This window comes from Patagioenas fasciata, chromosome 4 (assembly GCF_037038585.1).
Source record: "Patagioenas fasciata isolate bPatFas1 chromosome 4, bPatFas1.hap1, whole genome shotgun sequence".
In the NCBI taxonomy this organism is placed as follows: domain Eukaryota; kingdom Metazoa; phylum Chordata; class Aves; order Columbiformes; family Columbidae; genus Patagioenas; species Patagioenas fasciata.
The window spans coordinates 25,671,065-25,689,621 of NC_092523.1; the positions used below are offsets into that span (position 1 = coordinate 25,671,065).

General features: G+C 38.5%; 1 protein-coding gene across 15 annotated transcripts in view; it reads right to left on the reverse strand.

The window, feature by feature from the left end:
* APBB2 (amyloid beta precursor protein binding family B member 2) overlaps positions 1-18,557 on the reverse strand; it is a 177,137-nt gene that overhangs the window by 48,573 nt on the left and 110,007 nt on the right. For 8 of the 15 annotated variants that reach the window (XM_065837829.2, XM_071807412.1, XM_065837828.2 and 5 more), the window contains 4 exons: positions 18,311-18,519; positions 13,274-13,336; positions 12,763-12,848; positions 12,589-12,649 (listed from right to left, as the gene is read on the reverse strand). In XM_065837829.2, coding sequence (XP_065693901.1) covers positions 12,589-12,649; positions 12,763-12,848; positions 13,274-13,336; positions 18,311-18,519 — 419 coding nt within the window. The remainder of the gene's footprint in view (positions 1-12,588; positions 12,650-12,762; positions 12,849-13,273; positions 13,337-18,310; positions 18,520-18,557) is intronic. The other 7 variants (XM_065837831.2, XM_065837833.2, XM_065837834.2 and 4 more) reach the window with 4 other exon arrangements.

Below are 18,557 nucleotides of genomic sequence, written 5' to 3' on the forward strand. Positions count from 1 at the left end.
TCTTTGCAAACAAAGAAACCAATATGCAAATATGCAAATTCTCCTATGTTGCTGCTTCCTCACCCAGCGCTGCTGGAAACCCACGGAAGTGCTGACTTTCTGATTTTAAAGGAAGAAGGTGAAAGAGGAAACAGAGGAGGGGTCACCACTCAGGGGTGCTCTTCACTTCAGGGTTACGTGAGATACTAAAATATCCATTTTTAAGCAATTATTAAGGTCATCTAATTTCAAGATCACAGAATTTCTTTTTGTACATCAGATGCTCATGAATCTCGCTGAAAGTGCTGCAATGCCCACTGGGGTATTAATTATTTATCTTTGCAAGCTTTTAAACTACAGATTTTTCCTGTGCCAGAAGAAAGGTTTTTTTATACAAGTATTTCAATATTAAAGTGCATAACCGAATATTAGCAGAGAAATACATCTTCTAAACCATCTTAAGAGAGCTGAAAAACTAAATATATACAATGAACATATTGTTTCCTCATTACTCTTCATATCTCAACCGCATCTGCAATTTGTCAGCTACTTTCCGAACACAAAGATATAGCCCTTGCACTGAACAGAATATACCTTAAGCAGGCAAAACACTGCTGAAAGACAAACAGTTAAAGCTGACAGAAGGTAGATCTCTAATTAGTAAAGGACTGGTTTGTTGTGTTGTTTTTTTTTTTTTTTTTTCCCCCCCCGATCATTTTTTTTAATGTTTAAAATCCTCCAGTGGTGGCATCCGCTGCATTTCTTTCCCTTGCCAGCTCACTGTCACAACATTGGAATGAGGTGAATGGGACACTCTAGTCGGCAGGGGGATTGGACTAGATGATCTTTCGAGGTCCCTTCCAATCCCTAACATTTTGTGATTCTGTGAAAACCCAGAAAGACTCAACACCCCACTCACAAGGCACCGCACTGACCTGAGGATACACACACAACAAACATCCTTTTGTTTCAAATACATGTAAAGACCAAAAACCTTCTACTTCTTGGTTAACTGAAGTGATGGCAGACCTTCCTGCAGATTTCAGCGCCAGAAAATACAAGGACTCAGAGTAACACGTGATACCCACCACGGTTCATCATCATCAGTAAAAGCGAAGTACAGACACAGACCCCTGTGGGGTGGGAGCGCAGGGGCAGTGTGCACACACACACCTTGCCTGGCTGCCTCTCTCTGCATATTGCCAGCAACTGTCTTATAAAACATCTACTTCACTTTTTATTGTTGATGGGTTTTCATCCTCTTAAGTATTTAACTCAGAGTTTCTCTTTAGAACAAAAGAGCACAAAACCCAGCAGAAACAAACCACGTAGTGTCTCCAGTTAGGTATGACCTAATTCTTAAACCTGGGCTAGCTGAGCTAGCCTTGACAGCAGAATTGCTTAGTTCTCTAGCACAAATGCAGCATCACGGTTCCCCGGCTCCCACCAACAATACTTACCCAAGAGACAACGTGCTTCCTTTGGCCTGACAGAGCTTTGCTAACGCACCCTATTTTCTCCTGGAACCAACATCCAGAGTCAAAACAAGCCCAGCTGAAACCCAGAATGCAGCTCTCCTTGCCCAGGAGTCTATGAGCTCAGCAAAGCAGGCATTCCTGGTAACATCACTGGGTCAAATACCTCTATTTGAGGTTCACAGATAATTATTGGCAAATCAATTATTGGCCCATCATAATTCCAAACCATCTTTTGGGTTACAGTAGTCTATCTAGTTTCTTTTTCCTGTTGGAGAATAAGCAAATAAGCCCTGTATCATGTCATACATTACTATTAACTTAAACAATAAGATCTTAAGAGTTTTCTGTGCCTGGTCAGGCCCTCTGCTTTTCCTTAAAATGAAAACTCTAGAAAGGGTGATTTAAATAACCATATGTGATTAAGATAAGTGAAATCGGATTCTCTTATCTGCTTGTCAGACTCTTTCCAAGACCTGACAAAGAAAAACAGGTTTGAGGAAAAACAAGAAAGTTGATAAATACAGTAGAATGAAAGCGATCGAGGAACTGTATACTGGATTTAGATCACTGCTGTTTGGGATTGGGAAGATCAAAGATAATACCACAAACACTGCATGTCCGAGAGAAGTGAAGGAAAAAATGTCATTTAAACCATGGATGTCAATAATCTTATATTTTCATCTCAACTGGAGACTTCACATTTCCTGCTAGGCTACACAAGACATTGTGCAAAGAAACTACACAGGGAAATCTGCCACCTTATCACACGCTGCCCCATGAAAAGACAGGTGAACAGAAATGAGAACACAGGTGTCGCTGCTCAGTTTCACAGTGCTGGGGAACATATGTTTGCATGGCTGCATATTCAGTTAATGTTCCAGGGTTAATGTTCTGTAGCCAAAGAACCAAACTTGTAAATGCTGTAATCCAAACTCTGTAAAAATCTGTAAACCTCCCTCGCAGTGCAGTTCTGATTTGAAACACAGCCCAAAACTGGGGATCTTTGGGTTTGAAGGGATGAATGATTCTGCTCTTTGGCACTGCAGAACCTTCGCCACAGGTGAAGCAGTTTTTCCCACAAGGAACTCCAGAAGGAGCTTTGACAGGTATGCAGAACTGTGCCAAATCTCTGCATGCAACCAAATGCCACACTCTAGCTGTTGCCTCATACAGTGCTAACAACGTACCTTAAAAAAAAAATAAAATAAAGAAAACCAAAGCAAATACAAGTCCCTGCTAGACAGAGGACAAGAGATCAATTACACATGAGTGATGGCACAGTACTAGTGGAAACTGGATGGACCATAAGGCCATAGCTAGAAAAAATGCCATTACAGGGAGCAAATGGATTAGAACATCAGCAAACTAGCGTACATTACAAAACCACAGAATGATCGTTTTTCAGATCACCCAGCTGTTGACAGCCACCACAAACATCTACATTACAGTATTTTTGTCTTGATGATTTAAATCTGTGCTACTAATTTCTCCTCTACGTCTGAGCCTACAGTACTTCTTGAGAAGTTTCCCTTTATTTCCCTTTATATTTTCCCTTTTTAAAGGTTATATCTGCCTGCAGACATACGTAAATCATTACAGTATTTAATAAGGCCTTTTATCACAGACCACTGAGCAGGTCTGTGGCTGAGACACAGCATGTAGATCATATAATTAACTGCTTCTTGTGCAGCCAACATAATCTTGGAAATTCCACTCAGATTTTCTTTAACATTTTAAAATAAAACAAACTATAGTATCATTTTACGCTTTGGAAGATCAAGTATTATAAAACATAACTACTCCATTCCAAGAAAGAAGTATGTTCCAGTATATTTGCCTGCTACACATCAAGAAAGCTTGCATTGATTCCAGATGAACATATTGGAGATGATCAAAAGTAAACTGAGTAACAAAAGAATAAAGAGATCTGATGCAATTAATGAACCAGGAAACACGTTCATTTAATTTACATTAATAGACTGCAATGCATCCGTTTTCTCGGAGGAATACTGACAGTTGCCACGTAAAGATTTTTAATTACAAAAAATTCAAAATGCAGAATAAAAAAACATACTAATAAGATTTTTCAACATTTCCAGCTTTCTGTCGCAGCTCATGTTGTATTATTTGAATTGCTGAAAATATGCATGCAATACAAAAATAAGCACACAGATATTCAGATCACAACTGAATTCAGAAACCCACTAATAATTGCTTTTTCAAGCAGATGATTATAAACTAACCTTCTGTGGAATAAAATATGAGGGCTTTACAAATACTGTAAAATAACCACTAGAGCAGGTCAAGATGGAACTTCCCGCTCTCACAGTCCCTTACTCATTCTCCAAGACACTACAGTCTCATTTTATCCAGACTCGCAGACTCCAATGTGCAGGACGACAAAAGTCCCTCTCTTGTTTTGAGTTTAATACTTCTGTCTCAGTGGCTCCTGCTGGCTCACAGCCAGAGGTCAAATCTGCTCTCTCAAGGCAAGAAAATGCTGCAGAACAATTGTGCTGGTTCAAGATTTTTTTAATCCCAATTTCTTATCCATTACTGTATTTCTGAATCAAGTAAAAAAATTGAGACAGTTGAGCATAAATGGAATGGACACTATTATTCTCTACTAAAACCCTTTTGCTAGGTGAAGTTCTGAAGAATAAATTAAAATCACCTTACACTTTTCTCCAGTCTTCTCAGTAAAGAATAGGCTCTGATGTTAGAAGTTTTGCAGATAGATACCTAGACTTCACATCCTACAGGAACGGGTTTATAGACTTGGCTTTGAGTTATCAAGGGTGTTTTGGGTTTCATTTTAACACAGTGAAGCAAAAAACATGCTTCCTCAGTGAAGAAAAGGCAGTCATATTTTTCACCAGAAACTAATAAAGGATTATTTGTTTAAATGATGCTCAAATTAGGGCCTATCTGTTCAGATATCTCAAGCAGGTTTCATCATCCTGCAACACACAAAATGACCCCAACAAACACACATATGCTTTATCAGTAAAGACAAGCCCTGCAGGAGCTTACAGGGCATGAAAGAACATGTGCATTCAATTCTGAACAACGAATGCACTTGAACCTTAAATGTTGTATTTCTCTGATGAGGGTTCTTCTGCAGGCTGATAGGTGTGAGTGGTTCTAATGCAGCCAGCAGCACTTTATTTAGTACTGTGGTAATTTCAAAAGTTATATGCATGGCATCCAGCTTAGAGAAAAAAAAAGAAAAAAGAAAAAGAAAAAAGAAAAATCCTTTAGGTGAACTCTTGATGTTACTGAATCAATGGGGGAAAATCTTTCATCTTCCCTAGAGTTAGGATTCCACGTCTCTTTAGAAGCAATAATGTTAAGAGTAATTTATTTTCTGCAGAAATTGTGTTGACAACAGGATCCAAAGTCAATGAGGTTATATCACTTCTGATTTATTTCCACCCGTTGGAAAAGACTCAAATGAACATGAATCCTGAGTCCAGAAATCCTGAGCCCTGGTGAGCCTCCCCCACCTTTGAGGATCCACTTACTCTCACGCTGCCTCCCTGCCGCACCGCGGGGGAATTGTCTTCAAGCATACGGAATAATGCCTACCCACGTAGGAGCATCGTGACATTATGATGTACTGCATATCTCACGTTTTTAAAGCCCTTAAGATGTAAATATTACCTCCCACTGCTTTTTCTCTTTGATAGAATGCAGGAAATTTTGCCAAGCATGACCTCTGTTCCTTTAAAGTGAAATTCAGAGCTAGAACTCATGCCAAAATAAATATACCTGCTGGCTATAGCTATCTAAATAATATTCTCTCATTCAATGTAATGTTCCATTTTAATTGCTTTTTAAATTAATTTAATCCAGAAACGTACCTTTCATCAGGTCCACAATGAACACGACACCAAGGTTTACCATGCTGTTTTCTAACTGTGTATATATTATATATAATATTTATAACATACATAAATATATATATATAGACACATAAGTATGTAGTCTGTACTTCTTTCCATTGAAAAAAAACCCAAAACATCTATGCAACAGAACGGTAAACTTCACGATGCTGCAGACTAGAACAGGCTACTTCCCTTAGCCACCCTGAACTAGCAATTATAAATAATTGAAGAGAAATACAAAAATATCATCTGAACAGTTAATTTTGTAGTAGCCAGTTGATGACCAGATATTGAAGAGGCAGTTCATGACCAACCAGCTGTTCTAAAGCTGGAGCTGACAGAGGCTATATATTGTTTTAAAGGTGAAATGGTTGGTCTCCAGAGGGGTGTACGAAGAGCCACAAGCAGCGATCACCTCTGCACTGTGTTCGCAAAGACGGCAGCGAGCTGATGGGGAGGTCTGCCAGCAACACCAGCAGAGCCTGAGCCAAATGGGAGCTGCCTGTGCTCCAAATCCATCCGTCTGCAGAACAGCAACAGGAGCCTTTTGCCTGTGGGACACGAGTATGATGAGGACTGATTCTTCCCCTGGTTTCTGTCCACTCCTGAGGGCTCCTTCATCAACCCTACACAAAGTACTGCTGGCCCAGAAAGTTTACCGTGCTGTACCACAGAGCAGTGAATAAACTGGGATTAAAATCACTTAAAAATAAGAAACATTAAAATATTAGGAAGTGCAGCTTCTTCCAAGAAAAAAAAAAAAATCTCTAAGAGCAAGGCAAAGAAGGTATTTTGATTTGGGGGAGAAAGTGTTCTTACCTATTATATTATCTTTTCCCAAACCTGTAGAAGCCCAGCATCCCAATATCCCAATGCAAACCTTTTGTACGGTATACCTTAATAAATCAAATATGGATAATACCCCAAAATTCCACACATAATTATTGCACTACAAACCTGGAAATCAATGGTAAATTTTAAAGCAGTTTACCTTCTCTTCACATGAGGAATGGCTTTGTAACATATTTTTCTAAGGAAGGCTGCAAGTAAAATCTCTCCCTCTGTGCCTTTCCTGTTGTTCAGTTACCCATGTCCTGATCCTGCATGAGAGCTTCACATCTAGTTAAGACCCCAGAGATACCTGAGATTTCTAAGAGTGAAAGATACGTAATATTTTGAGGATCAAATTATAAATCTTTAAGGTCTAAAGAAATTAAGCTATGTTATCCCAGATATTGTTATTATACATATAACTATTAGCTCTGTATAACATTGAAAAAGTCAATAGCTTATATTTGAGAAAAATACAGTGCCTTCCTCTGCCCTGGACCAACCTCCATATTTGATTAAATAAGAGTCCATTTAGGGACAAGGTCGAAGTAAATATCCTCTAGATGGAAATCTAAATTATGGTGTACCTCACATCATGACATTATCACTTGTAACATCACCTAATGACAAAATAGAGGTCAAGAGTAATAAGTATCAATCACAGAGAGAGAATGAATGAGTAAACACTCCGCAAAAGTTCTAATGTACAAAATGAAGAAGACGCTATTAAAAAAAAAAAAAAAATGCTGACGAGATGTATTCTAGTGCTGCTTCTGCTATTTCTAAAACTGCTTTCAAGCAGAATGGTTTTGAGCACCTGCCCCATTCCCACAGCTGGGAGGTGTCTCAGCGCTGCACATGGCAGACGGCCCAACTCAGAACCAGCCAGTTCCAAAACTGCCGTCCCCATCACCCCTCAGTGCTACCCAGAAGCTGCAAGAACGGAAAGATGGATAAATATTTGCTATCCTATAGTGATTGTCAAGACTGACCTCTCCTTGATTATTCACTGGATGCTTCAAACAGGAGATCTGTGTTTTGAAAGCTACTAAAATGACTGTCCAGATGGTGGGAGGGGGAAGGAACTAAGGCCACCTTTTTGTGTTTGAGAGAAACAAGGAAAAAAAACCTCTTCAAACTCCACTACAATGTTTATTTTGTTTTTTGGGTTGGGGTTTTTGTGTTGTTGCTTAGTTTTTAAAAATATTTTATTCCCAGATTATCATTCTTCCCTCTGAAAGCCTAAAATAAGCCAATACCAAAAGGACTTTTTTAAAAAAACTACTGAACCCTTACTCTGCAGTAGTTTTTATTTTAAATACTTCAGAACATAATTTAAGGAAGATATATGAGCACCGAACATAATCTGCTTTCCTGCATTTTTCAAAACCATTTCCACACTATCCAATCAATGCAAAAAAATCAGCATTTCCAAATGTGCACTTAGTTTTCTACTGGCTGCAGCTTAGTGTTAAGCAAACTATGTGTACACTGGTTGGGCTAATTCTCAAAATAAAAAATTTTGCTCTTCATAAGAAACATTCAGTTATTGGCAAGAAAATTCTTCAGAAAAACCAAACCAACTCTGACCTTCTGACCAAGGTGCTATTAAAGTTGTTAAGATGAAGACCAGAACTTTTCTTCCGCTCATTTGTATGAATATCACTTACAAACACTGATTCTAATTATGGTTTAAGTTGCAAATAAAATGATTACTTACTCAGGAGTTGAAAAAGTAAATGAAATTATGCATCAAGAACTTTCCAACAGTGAATATGGACATTGTAAAGCTACCCTATGTGACCCTGGAAAAACTCAACCCAAGATAACAAATCTGATGGGCCACAGTGAAAAGACAAGACAGAAAACACAGAGCTGCTACAACAGACAGGGAAACAGGGACTCAGAAGGTGGCAACCCTTCTAGCTTCATTATGAATAATTAAAAGCACTTGACTTGTTTATTTTAATGAAGCTGAGCTGAAGAAGAGACATAACTGCCTGCTATAAATGCACTAGAAGAATGCGAAACACAGAATAAGAGAATAAAAAATGAGCTCAAAAAGTTTAGGTTTTTGACCAAAGGAGGGCAATACTTGAATCAGTTTGCCAGTAGGAGTCATCAAGGGAAAAAAAAAAAGTTTAAGAAGAAAATTGAAATACATGGGATTATATAGTGTGGCTTCCTATAAGGATAAAGGAACAGCTTCAAGATTTCTTCTGGCCTGCTCCCCTGTGACAGGCCCTATTTCCTAGGGAATGAAAAACCAAGGATCGTTTTTGAACAAAACAAATTCCTACTCAAAAACAAGCAGAAGTACCATTTGGGAAGAAAAACTGTTGAAGATACCTGGCTCTTCCTTTTAAACTTTTTTTGTAAGGAGACTTAAGATGGAATAAACTCTTTGGATTCAACTAATTGAATTGAGTCCACTAATCAAGTCCGTTAATTGAAATAAACTGAACTGAGGCTTTTTGTAGTGTTTCAAGTGCTCATGAGAAGATTATACCTAGCATGAGGTGGACTGTGGAACTGCTGGGAAATGTTGAATACTTCCTGTTTGCACCCATAATTTTAGAAGCTACTCGGACTGTGAGAGAGAATTATGGACTTCGATGTGAAAAGATGATCCTTTCCTGGAATTACTTGACAAGGCAAAATCCCTTCCTCTCTGGTTAAGTCTTCGCTTGCATCAGAAATCAGACTCATCTCCATCACCAAGGAGACATGCTGATTATTTACTAATGGTCCTGTGTCTAGCCAGGATAGCTGCTTCTGGAGAAGACCAGAAACAAGCAAATTTAGGATGTCTCTGAAAAACACATACCTGCCTCCATAGCAAGAGAAGCAGCACAGAGACAGATATTAACTGTTTGGGGGGGCACACAGTATTTTGTAAAATCTTCTCAATAGTGCTATTTACAGGCCACTTCAACAACAGCCACAAGTGGTCTGACAAGTTAGCTTATCAGAAAAACCCCTCACTTCTCTCCAAATAGTCCAAGTGGCTAATCCCTAATGTCCATGTACTCCATAGGAGATCATCATCATGTCTTCAAATATGTTTTAATTCACTCACAGTTAAGTAATTAAATTTAAATACCTGCTATTAGCATCTCCTATCTCTATGCCTCTTGGAAATAATCTCCTTCTCCTCCACTCTTTTGGGATCCTGTGGATTTACTGGTTTCTAAAGTGGAAAACAGACTTTTGGAGGGGAACTGCCTAGTACTTCCACAGGTAGTACTAGGTACTTCTAGTACTAGTACTTCTTAGACATGAATCTATAGCTGAAACTATTCTCAAATGGCAAGGCTAGAAAGTGAAGCTCCACTGAACAGTCTAATGTAGACAGGTAATTTGAAAATCCACACTTAACACTGAAAGACTAATTTAAGCCTTAGCAGAAAACCACATTTAAAAGGAGAGAATAAAGGCAAGCCAAAATGTCAGAGTGAACAGGTCAGTCCTGAAAATATTTTGGAGAAACTGGGTCACAAAGGCTTTCAATTTTTCATCCCATTCACAGGGACAGGTTTCCCAGGAGGTTCAGTTTCTTTGCACAACCACAAAGAAAAATTAGCATCTTTCTATACTTTTACACATGGCCATCATATTTTAGAACACTGTAAAAAGAGAACTCTCAGAGGAATTTACAGTCTAGGATTGGTAAAAGCATCTTTCTACCACCCTTGAAACTCAATTACGAAGGCACAGGTTGCTCTATAAATTAACCGAGAAGGTTACGATCTGTCTCCTGGGAAGTACCAATTCAAAACTCATTTCCAGTTGTGCATGTCTCACATGCAGAATTAGATCTTTATCAAGCACAATGAACCATCTCTTCAAGAAATTCCTACCAAAATAAATCACTGAAATCAAGAAGGTGGATGTAATCATTTTCCCCTTTCTCCTCCTTCCCCTTCTCTTTTACGGCCTTGTGCAGGCAGCCTGCAGCAAGATGCCGAGGATATGAAGCTCCGAACTGCGTCTTACGCATGGGATATAGAGAGAAACATTTGTTGTTTATTGACAACTTTGAATGCTTAATTATGTTGTTGCATAAATCACTTCTCTTACAAGAATTACATAAACTTTTCCCCAAACTAACATTTTGGCAGTGCTATAATCTTTGCAGAAGTTGACAGATTCCGGGGGAAGACAACTACTTGATCTTTCCACAAGGTGGCACGGTTCCCTTTGCTGAAAGACAGAATTACTTGGTGTCATTGAGGAAACCTATTTTTTTTTTTTTTTTCCCCAAATGTATTGGCCACTGTCACAAATAGGTTTAAATAGGTTTAAGATCTCTAAACGATCTCTTAAACAAAGTTCATTTTAACAAATCCTTCTAACAGAGCTTAATGAGTTTAAAAAAGCTTCCTTCTCTTACACTGAAATGAAGAAAAGGTACAGGTGCTTGCTGCCACGCAAAAGCAAGCTTCAATCAAATCTTGTTAAGGTGTATCATGTGGTAGAGGAGAACATAAGTACCTAAAAAAACCCTAATTTTCCAAATTAGGAACAAAAAATGAAAAAAGTCTCAGGTCATCAGTTTCAAACCCTACCAGACTTCTTTCAGTCTTGCAATATTTTGGGCAAAATGGGATAGCAAGGAATGCACCTACCACACCCCTACGCATATGAGAATTATAGATCCCAGAGCATTTTCCCCACATGAAGATTTTCCCTGCTGTTTCTGGACCACTTCCCATCTCCGAGGGGTTCAGCCATGCAGCAGCTGCTGCTCCTGTCCTGGGCACAGAGGCACCAACCGGCTCTGTGCAGAAGCATGCACAACAACATCCCACCAGGCAGCGACAGACCACAGCAAGGTGCTTTGACTCACGCGATTAAAAAAAACCCCACACCACAACACCAAAAACAACAACCAAAAAAACCCCCACCGCATGCCCAAACATGAATAGTTTCTTCTCCATATCTTGCCTTGCTCCTCTCAGTCACTTCTGTGAATGCTTCAGCGCCCAGTTTTGATTACCCATTTAAGTGTCATCAGCACAGTTTTGCCTAAAGCAGAGAAACAAAACCAGCTGTGACAGACAGAAGAGGACAAGCTTTTGGCACTGACCCATTTCACAGACACCAGATGGGTATCAGCTCCATAAATTTTGAAGTTTAAGCAGTAAGTGAGAGAGGGAAGGCTGATGATGACACGAGTCATTTGCCCACACAAATACTGCCACATTTCTCCATGCAGGAAGCGTTCCTAATTCTGCCCAGTGCAAACCATTCGGTAAAGAGTCAGACATATCAAAATACTGTCTCCCTATAATGCTTTCCATACAGTAAGGCTTATCTTAAAAGGACCAGCTTTCTGGTTCTGAGGGCTGGCACCGAATGCACATCACTCCTCCAACTCCATTTACCATGCTAAGAATTTAGTGCTTGTCATTGTAACAAGCGCAGCTGAAAGCCTTGTTTTTCAACTGCCAGCCTGCCAAGCAAAACACACTTATTCACATCTGATTTAAACATCACAAGCCAAATAATCAAGATGACAAAGAAGCTTAAGTACCCTGATCAGACTGTTTTCTCTCCTAAAATATATTATTGATGCTATTATAATTATTAACTCTGTTACATACATATCTTCCTGCACGTAAGTAGCTTCTGATCCTGTCAGTCATTGCAGCCAAAACTCTTATTTAAATGACTTGGATTTCCAATTAGAGAAACTCACGTACATCCTTAAAAATGGATGAAAGCACAAGGCAAAACCATCACAAGACAAATCTGGAGATACAGATACAAGCATTCAAAACCTCCTGCTATTTCTTTCTCCTCAAAAACCTTAGATCACAACAGTAAAGGCTCTGATTTAATTACGGTGCTTGTTCACATAATAGTCTCATTTTTATCTATGAATTTTATCTTCAAACTAGGTTGCATCCTCTGTTCTGAAATACAAAGGTTTTTGTTCTAAAAAGTAACTTCCTTGTTACTAGCTGCTAGTTCAAGCAGCCACAAAAACAAGGAAGAAGAGTACTTTTAAAAAGGGACAAACTCAAAAATAAAGAGCAAATTCTATCACCAAATGCTGCAGGAAGCTATCCAGCCATGACAAACAACAGAGTCCTCTCTCACTTGGGACAGAAAACTCACTTAGTTGTGCAAGGGGTCAGTTGTTACAGTTGAACAGTAGAACCCTGAGCTGTAACATTCAATTTCTTGGCTTATGTGATTTTAAAGTAAGTCACACTTTCCTGACCAAACTGAACAAAGCTTTAAACCTGCAAATTCCTTTCATGGAATTAGTCTGGCATGATCAATCTACATTGTGCAAGAGCAGGAGTACAGTTAATTTAAAAACCTAGGAGGCATTCTGCACCTTTCAGGTTTGTTTACAACTGCAGATTTTTAATTGCTATTCCATTGTAGACCTTCTTACAGACCTTGGTTTCTGGATCGCTGTTGATGCTACAAGAATCATCATCATCAGATTGTGGACCATTTCTGTTGCAGAAAAAGAAAAGAAGACAAAAATCAATCTTAAAAATCATATAAAGATTACAGCACAGCACAAAATGGAGCTGGCTATTCCACAGGCACTTTTGAAGTCATTGTACCTGAGCTTCAAAGAGGCATAGCGTAACGTTGCTCCTTCAAACTCTTTCAGACTTGGGTCTGGGTTCACAGTGGCTGCATGCAGATCCTAGAGATAAAGGCAGTGCTGTTAGTGCTAGTATTAGGTGCTATTAATTTAGTATTAAGTACATCACCATGTTATTTCTTATTTCAAAGGGAAACTAAATCCTGCCTGCAAAGAAGCGATAGTATTTCTGGCTGAAGTTAGAAAGAGGCATGCATATATTCCCAAGCTGCAGTTCATTCAGTGCAGGCATCTTACTCGTAACATCATGGCAGTTGCCCTGCTAGTTCAGACTGAATCCATTTCAAGTGGAAAGATCAGAAGGCAGCATGTTTGTGAGCTAGACATCCCTAGCAGTACCCCCATTCACTCTGGCCTAGGTTATGGATGACATTCATGGAAAAACAAAAGGGGAAAAAAACAGCCACTGCCATGCAAAAAACAAAGGTAATAGTATCAAAGGTTCTAAAATCTGACAATATACTTGCCTTCCAAATGTCACTATTAATCTTTCCCCCATTCAGTACAGCAAAATCACTCCATGGCTGTTTCTAGACACATAATTATTCACACAGGAAGAAGCACATTGATAAAAAAAAAGAAAAAAAAGAAAAAAAAAGAAAAAGAAAAAACACAAGACACTGTTGTTAGCATTGATATTTACAGGATGGGTTAGGGAACAGATCACCTCAAACTTCAACTAATTACTCCACTATATCATGGCATTTGGAGGGAAGGGGAGAGAAGACATGCCTCTAACAGTTACTTACCAAAACAAATGATTGAAACAAGGGAAGTTAATATAAATTAGGAACAGACAATGAATCTACTCTTTAACTATGATCTTAAAAGCAAGCAAAAAGAATCTGAATATGAATGTTGGCCACAGCTGCTACAGCCTTTCATAAACAGCAATTAAGTGGAAACAGTAATATTTCCATTCGATTGGCACTTTTGTTAAGACACTAATGCTACTGGAACTAGAAATACTGAAACACAATGATATATACAAGCATAAAATACATACAAGGTAAAAATCAAATATTTCTAGAGACAAAGCACAAGAAAAGGACAGTAAAGGGAATGAGGATTACTAAGGAGTGCAGACAGATTTCTCGCTGAAAAAGTAGTTTTGTAATGTAGCAGCTTTAAAAAACAAACTAAAAAAATCAAACAAACAAACAAAAAACAGAAGAAAACAACAACAAAAAATAAACCACCCACCCTCTCATTTTCCATTTCATTTTTTCAGAGGCATTCACTGGCACAACCAAGCAAGCAGCAGTGCATTTAGCACAACAGCAACCTGAGGTTCATCCTTCTCTGTAAAGCCTGGCAGAAGCAGCTGGTGTCGGAGCTGCCCCTCTCCTCTCCCCCATGAGGTCAGAAATCCCACAGTCCTGAATAAGAGCCAGGTGGGACAGGAGATTCAGTTACCAAGAGGCCCACAGCCGCCTCTCTTCAGCTTCACCAAATCAAGGATTCCTGTAATTAGTGGCCTCTTTTTTAAGATGAGCTCTCCCAGGTTGTTCAGCTCAGCCCTAAGATAAAGTGGTACCTATTAATGTGACCCAATATATCAAATTGCAGGGTGGATGTCTCTCTCCAGGACATCCCCACTGGAGGAATTACTCATGGGAAACAACTTCCAGGAGCAACTCTTCCATATATGCTTTTGAATTAAGAGTTACTAGCTTTTCCTACTAAGTCCTTCATCTTTAATTATAAGCTGCTAGTGGTTAAGTCACCTATGGAAGAACTTTGAGTAGTGATCCAGGCCTGGGATGAGTCAGGCTTTAAGAAGACAGCAAACATCACCAAATTCTGCCATGATCTCAAAGAAACTCTTATTGAAAATGAAGCCCTATGGCTTTTTCTCTGCACAGAAAATGGGAAAGCAGCTGCAAAATCTCTACAGTTTGGAAGAGAACATTACAAAAGCCCGAGATGCACAAGGAAGGATTTGGCAACACACAGGAGAAAAGAGTCATCTAAAACAAAGTCAAATTCAATCAGCTGTGCAAAAACAAAATAAATTTTCATGCTTTTGAGGGGAAGGAGGGGAAGGAATATTCCAGGTCATCCATATTTAGCATTTATTAGCATTTTTGTTAAATCTGCAGGATTTTTGCATAATGCTTAACCCATAATTGCTTTGAATTGATATTTACTGATTATCTTGTGAAAGAAAAATTGCCTTGTAGTCTGTGCAAAAGAAGGACATTTTTGCATTTTTTCCTTTTTTAAAACCCTTTTTGCCATTTGTATGTATTGCAGCATTGTTCCTCCCTAACCATTTTTTCTGATTCTCTGTTCAACAATAGTAACCGCTTTTCTTTATGCAAAATATCCAGAGTAAGCTACAACAGAAAAATGGCTGACTTGATCTGTTCTTTGTTGACTGCCCTCAGCTGTGAGCTGCATTCTACCAAATGAAGCAAAGCTTCTATATGTCACATCATTAAAGAGACAGCGACACAAAATTAAAACAAAAACAAAAAAAAAAAAAAAAAGAGGAAAGAAGACAAAGGGTAAAAAAAAAGTTTCAAAATGTTGATTTGAGAAATCCAAAAGCTGAAATAGCTCAAATAAACTCATCTCAAGACCAGAACGTGATGCTTCAGAGACAAATGTGATAAAGATAAAAGCATATTTTATGGATTCATGAAAGCCTATGAAATACTACCAACCCCAGTCTTCAATGGTAAATGATACTCTCTGATCTGCCTAAAACCTATATATTCCCCAACCTTTTCAGAAGAAAGCAATACAAACTCCAGCACATAGGAATGAGCTAAACCACCCCTTCCAAAGCAGATTATCTTGGGGTACAGGCTTCCAAAACCTGCACTGAGGGTGCCAGCAGCACAACAGCTCACACGTGGTCCAGCTGGAAGGCATCCACCACAATTGGGATAGAGGTGTTTGGGAGTCTCTATTCTACCTCAAATTCCACATCCTTTGTGAAGTGATGGTATCACAGACATCCAGGTTAATCCTTCACAGGGAGGGAGAGGGGGAGGACCTGGGGCAGGGCTGCAGTGCAGTGAACAGGGACTGAAACCAGTATCACCTGCAAGTGACCTGGAGATGATTAGGTGCTGGCACATATTGATTGCAGAGAGATGAAAGCCCAGAGATTCACAATGGCTGACAGTGTTAAATCTAGAATACAAATACCTACCCCCATCTCTTAACCCCATGCCATGGCTTATTTCCCTCTTACTGCTCTGTAGCAGGGTTCTGCTCAGAACCAGCTGAATCCCAAAGGATTTTTTCTCTAGTACTCACTTAAGAAACCTCAACAGCTGTGATTTCAAGAAATACAAGACTTTTCCTAAGAGTTCTCATCATAACTCCAGGTCTGCCCCTTCTTTGTAGCAGTTTCAGAATTTGGCAGTGGACAAAGTCCTGAGTGCAGTTCACACTCTCGTTTTGAACTCCATTACTGCAAGTCTGCTGGTATTGTATATGCTATCTTAACCACTTGGTCAAAAAATCAGTATTGTTTAAATAATGGTATGCAAGATGTTTATCAATTAATACAGAAACCTTCAAGAGACAAATGCCTTCATCTATACCCACAATTAAAATAACCATATAATATCATACTAATACAAAATTTGGAAACTCACCTATTTTCTGTATCATCTTTTATATCACCGTACAAGGTCTTTATACTGCCATAGAACTGAACATGCATAAATCTTTGTTGGATCTAATGCCTTGCTGAATTAGAACTGCCATATCAAAACCTAGGTAAGCCTTCTACGTATTCACATACATGGCATTTTAGAATGACTCCTCAAATGCCTTACTTAACACTGTATTAAAATCTACGTTGTTATAGTTCGTACATTTCATTGCTGAGAATTAATTATAGCTTTTTATAATCACAAATTATTCATGTAAAGCAAACACAACTCAGAAAGGTTAAAGGGACATCTGCCACACTACCAGCATGTCTGAAATTTTAATTGTAAATACATTTCAAACAGAGGTAGAAAAACATTTGAAATGAATATATGTATTTTCCCCCTGCAATTTACCAACCATACTGATTTCTGAGTTTTTGTGAAAAATGTCTACAACTTACTAATTAAAGCCCTATTCTCCATATTTTAGAGTAAGAAAAATACTTAATGGTGAAGTTATATCACTTACATGTACATTACAGGAATTTATCCTGGGAGCATGTGCAGCAGTTTACACTCTGCATTTCTGGATATATATATATTTTTTTTTTCTTGTTTTCTACTTGAATGATAACAATTGCTTTTTCTCTGTGAACCCGCTCAGAAATAACTTCCAGTGTGGTTGGTGCACAGTACATTCTACGGGAGCTTGACTGATACAAACTAAAACTGACATGGTGTGGTCAAGTTCGCAAACCTTCTGAGTAGCATTTATGAACATGTGGGAGCAATCTTTCTAAAATAAAGAACAAGAATGTGCATGTTTAAGCCTATACAGGAAAAAAGTTTCAAGGTCAAGATGGTAATACAGACTTGAATGTCCTTAACTCCTCTTAACTTTCACTTCAGCTATTTTGGTGCATATATCAACAAAACCAAGAACAGAAGAAATCTGGTATCTAAATGTATTTTAAAAAAATAAATAAAACCGAAGGATTGCCTAATCCAAACCTCAAAACTAGTACAAAGACTTCCTTTGATTTCATAAAACTGTGGACCTTCGTCTGAAAAGTTAGTATGAAAAAGAATAAATTTAAATACTAACACAAAATCAAATTGTTTTGAACTCCACAGAAGTCTTCCCAGCACAATAAAACAAAGTGATTGCATGTTTTGAAGCATATTCATCTCTCTGATAATGTATTTTTTTACTTACATGATGTCAGTCAACCCCCTGGACTATGCCTGAAAGGATTATTTTAAAAGGCGGTATCACATATTGCTCTTTCAGCACAAGTGGAAGAAAGGGTGAATTTCGTCCTGACTGCAACACAGTGATCCACTTGCGCAGATATTTTGTACTCGCAAGATGTTAAGAGACACCTGAGATTACTTTGTGTTTATTCAATGGAAATTACCCTGTAACAGAACTAGTGTCTTAAATAAAGATTCGTGTATCTTTGTGTGATATTCCTATGAAGTGAACCAAGAAGAAGGAGGATGCAAACAAAGACTCCAGCCAAAAGACTGCTGCAATGTGCAAAAATTTTACATATCCTATACCCATGTAATGCAGCAACACTCCAGCGCATGCTACAGAACTGCAGTAGCTTCATATTCATCAAGTATTGGTTGTCTAATTTATCTGAAATATGTCTGATTTCACCCTATACATCCAAAGTTTAGGGTGTTTCATGAGGCACAGCCATTAAAAAACGCACATAGAAAATTGATAATTATGACATATTATAAACAAATAGCTACATTTTGGGATGTTATTCAGCCCCACATTCTAAAGCTCAGTTTAGCTACCAGTTAAACCTGCAAGTTCACAAAGTTATTTCCATTTTCTTTTCAGTATACTGCCCTTAAGAAAATACAGTATGTTACCTCAGTTTCTGGAGTAGGAGACGGCGTAAGGGAACCAAGTGATCCTTTTCGTGAGCCCTGGAGATCCGCTGGTACGGATACGGGACGTTGCCATTGAGTTGTTCCTGTTGGTATGTGCCAGTAGTAGATCCCAGCAATGTCATTGATTTTTTTCCAGCCAGGTGGTAAGTCTGGGTCTGTCTGAAATGAATGATCACTCCATATATCTGCTGGGAACAGGGAAGGAAAAAAAAATATAATTACTAAG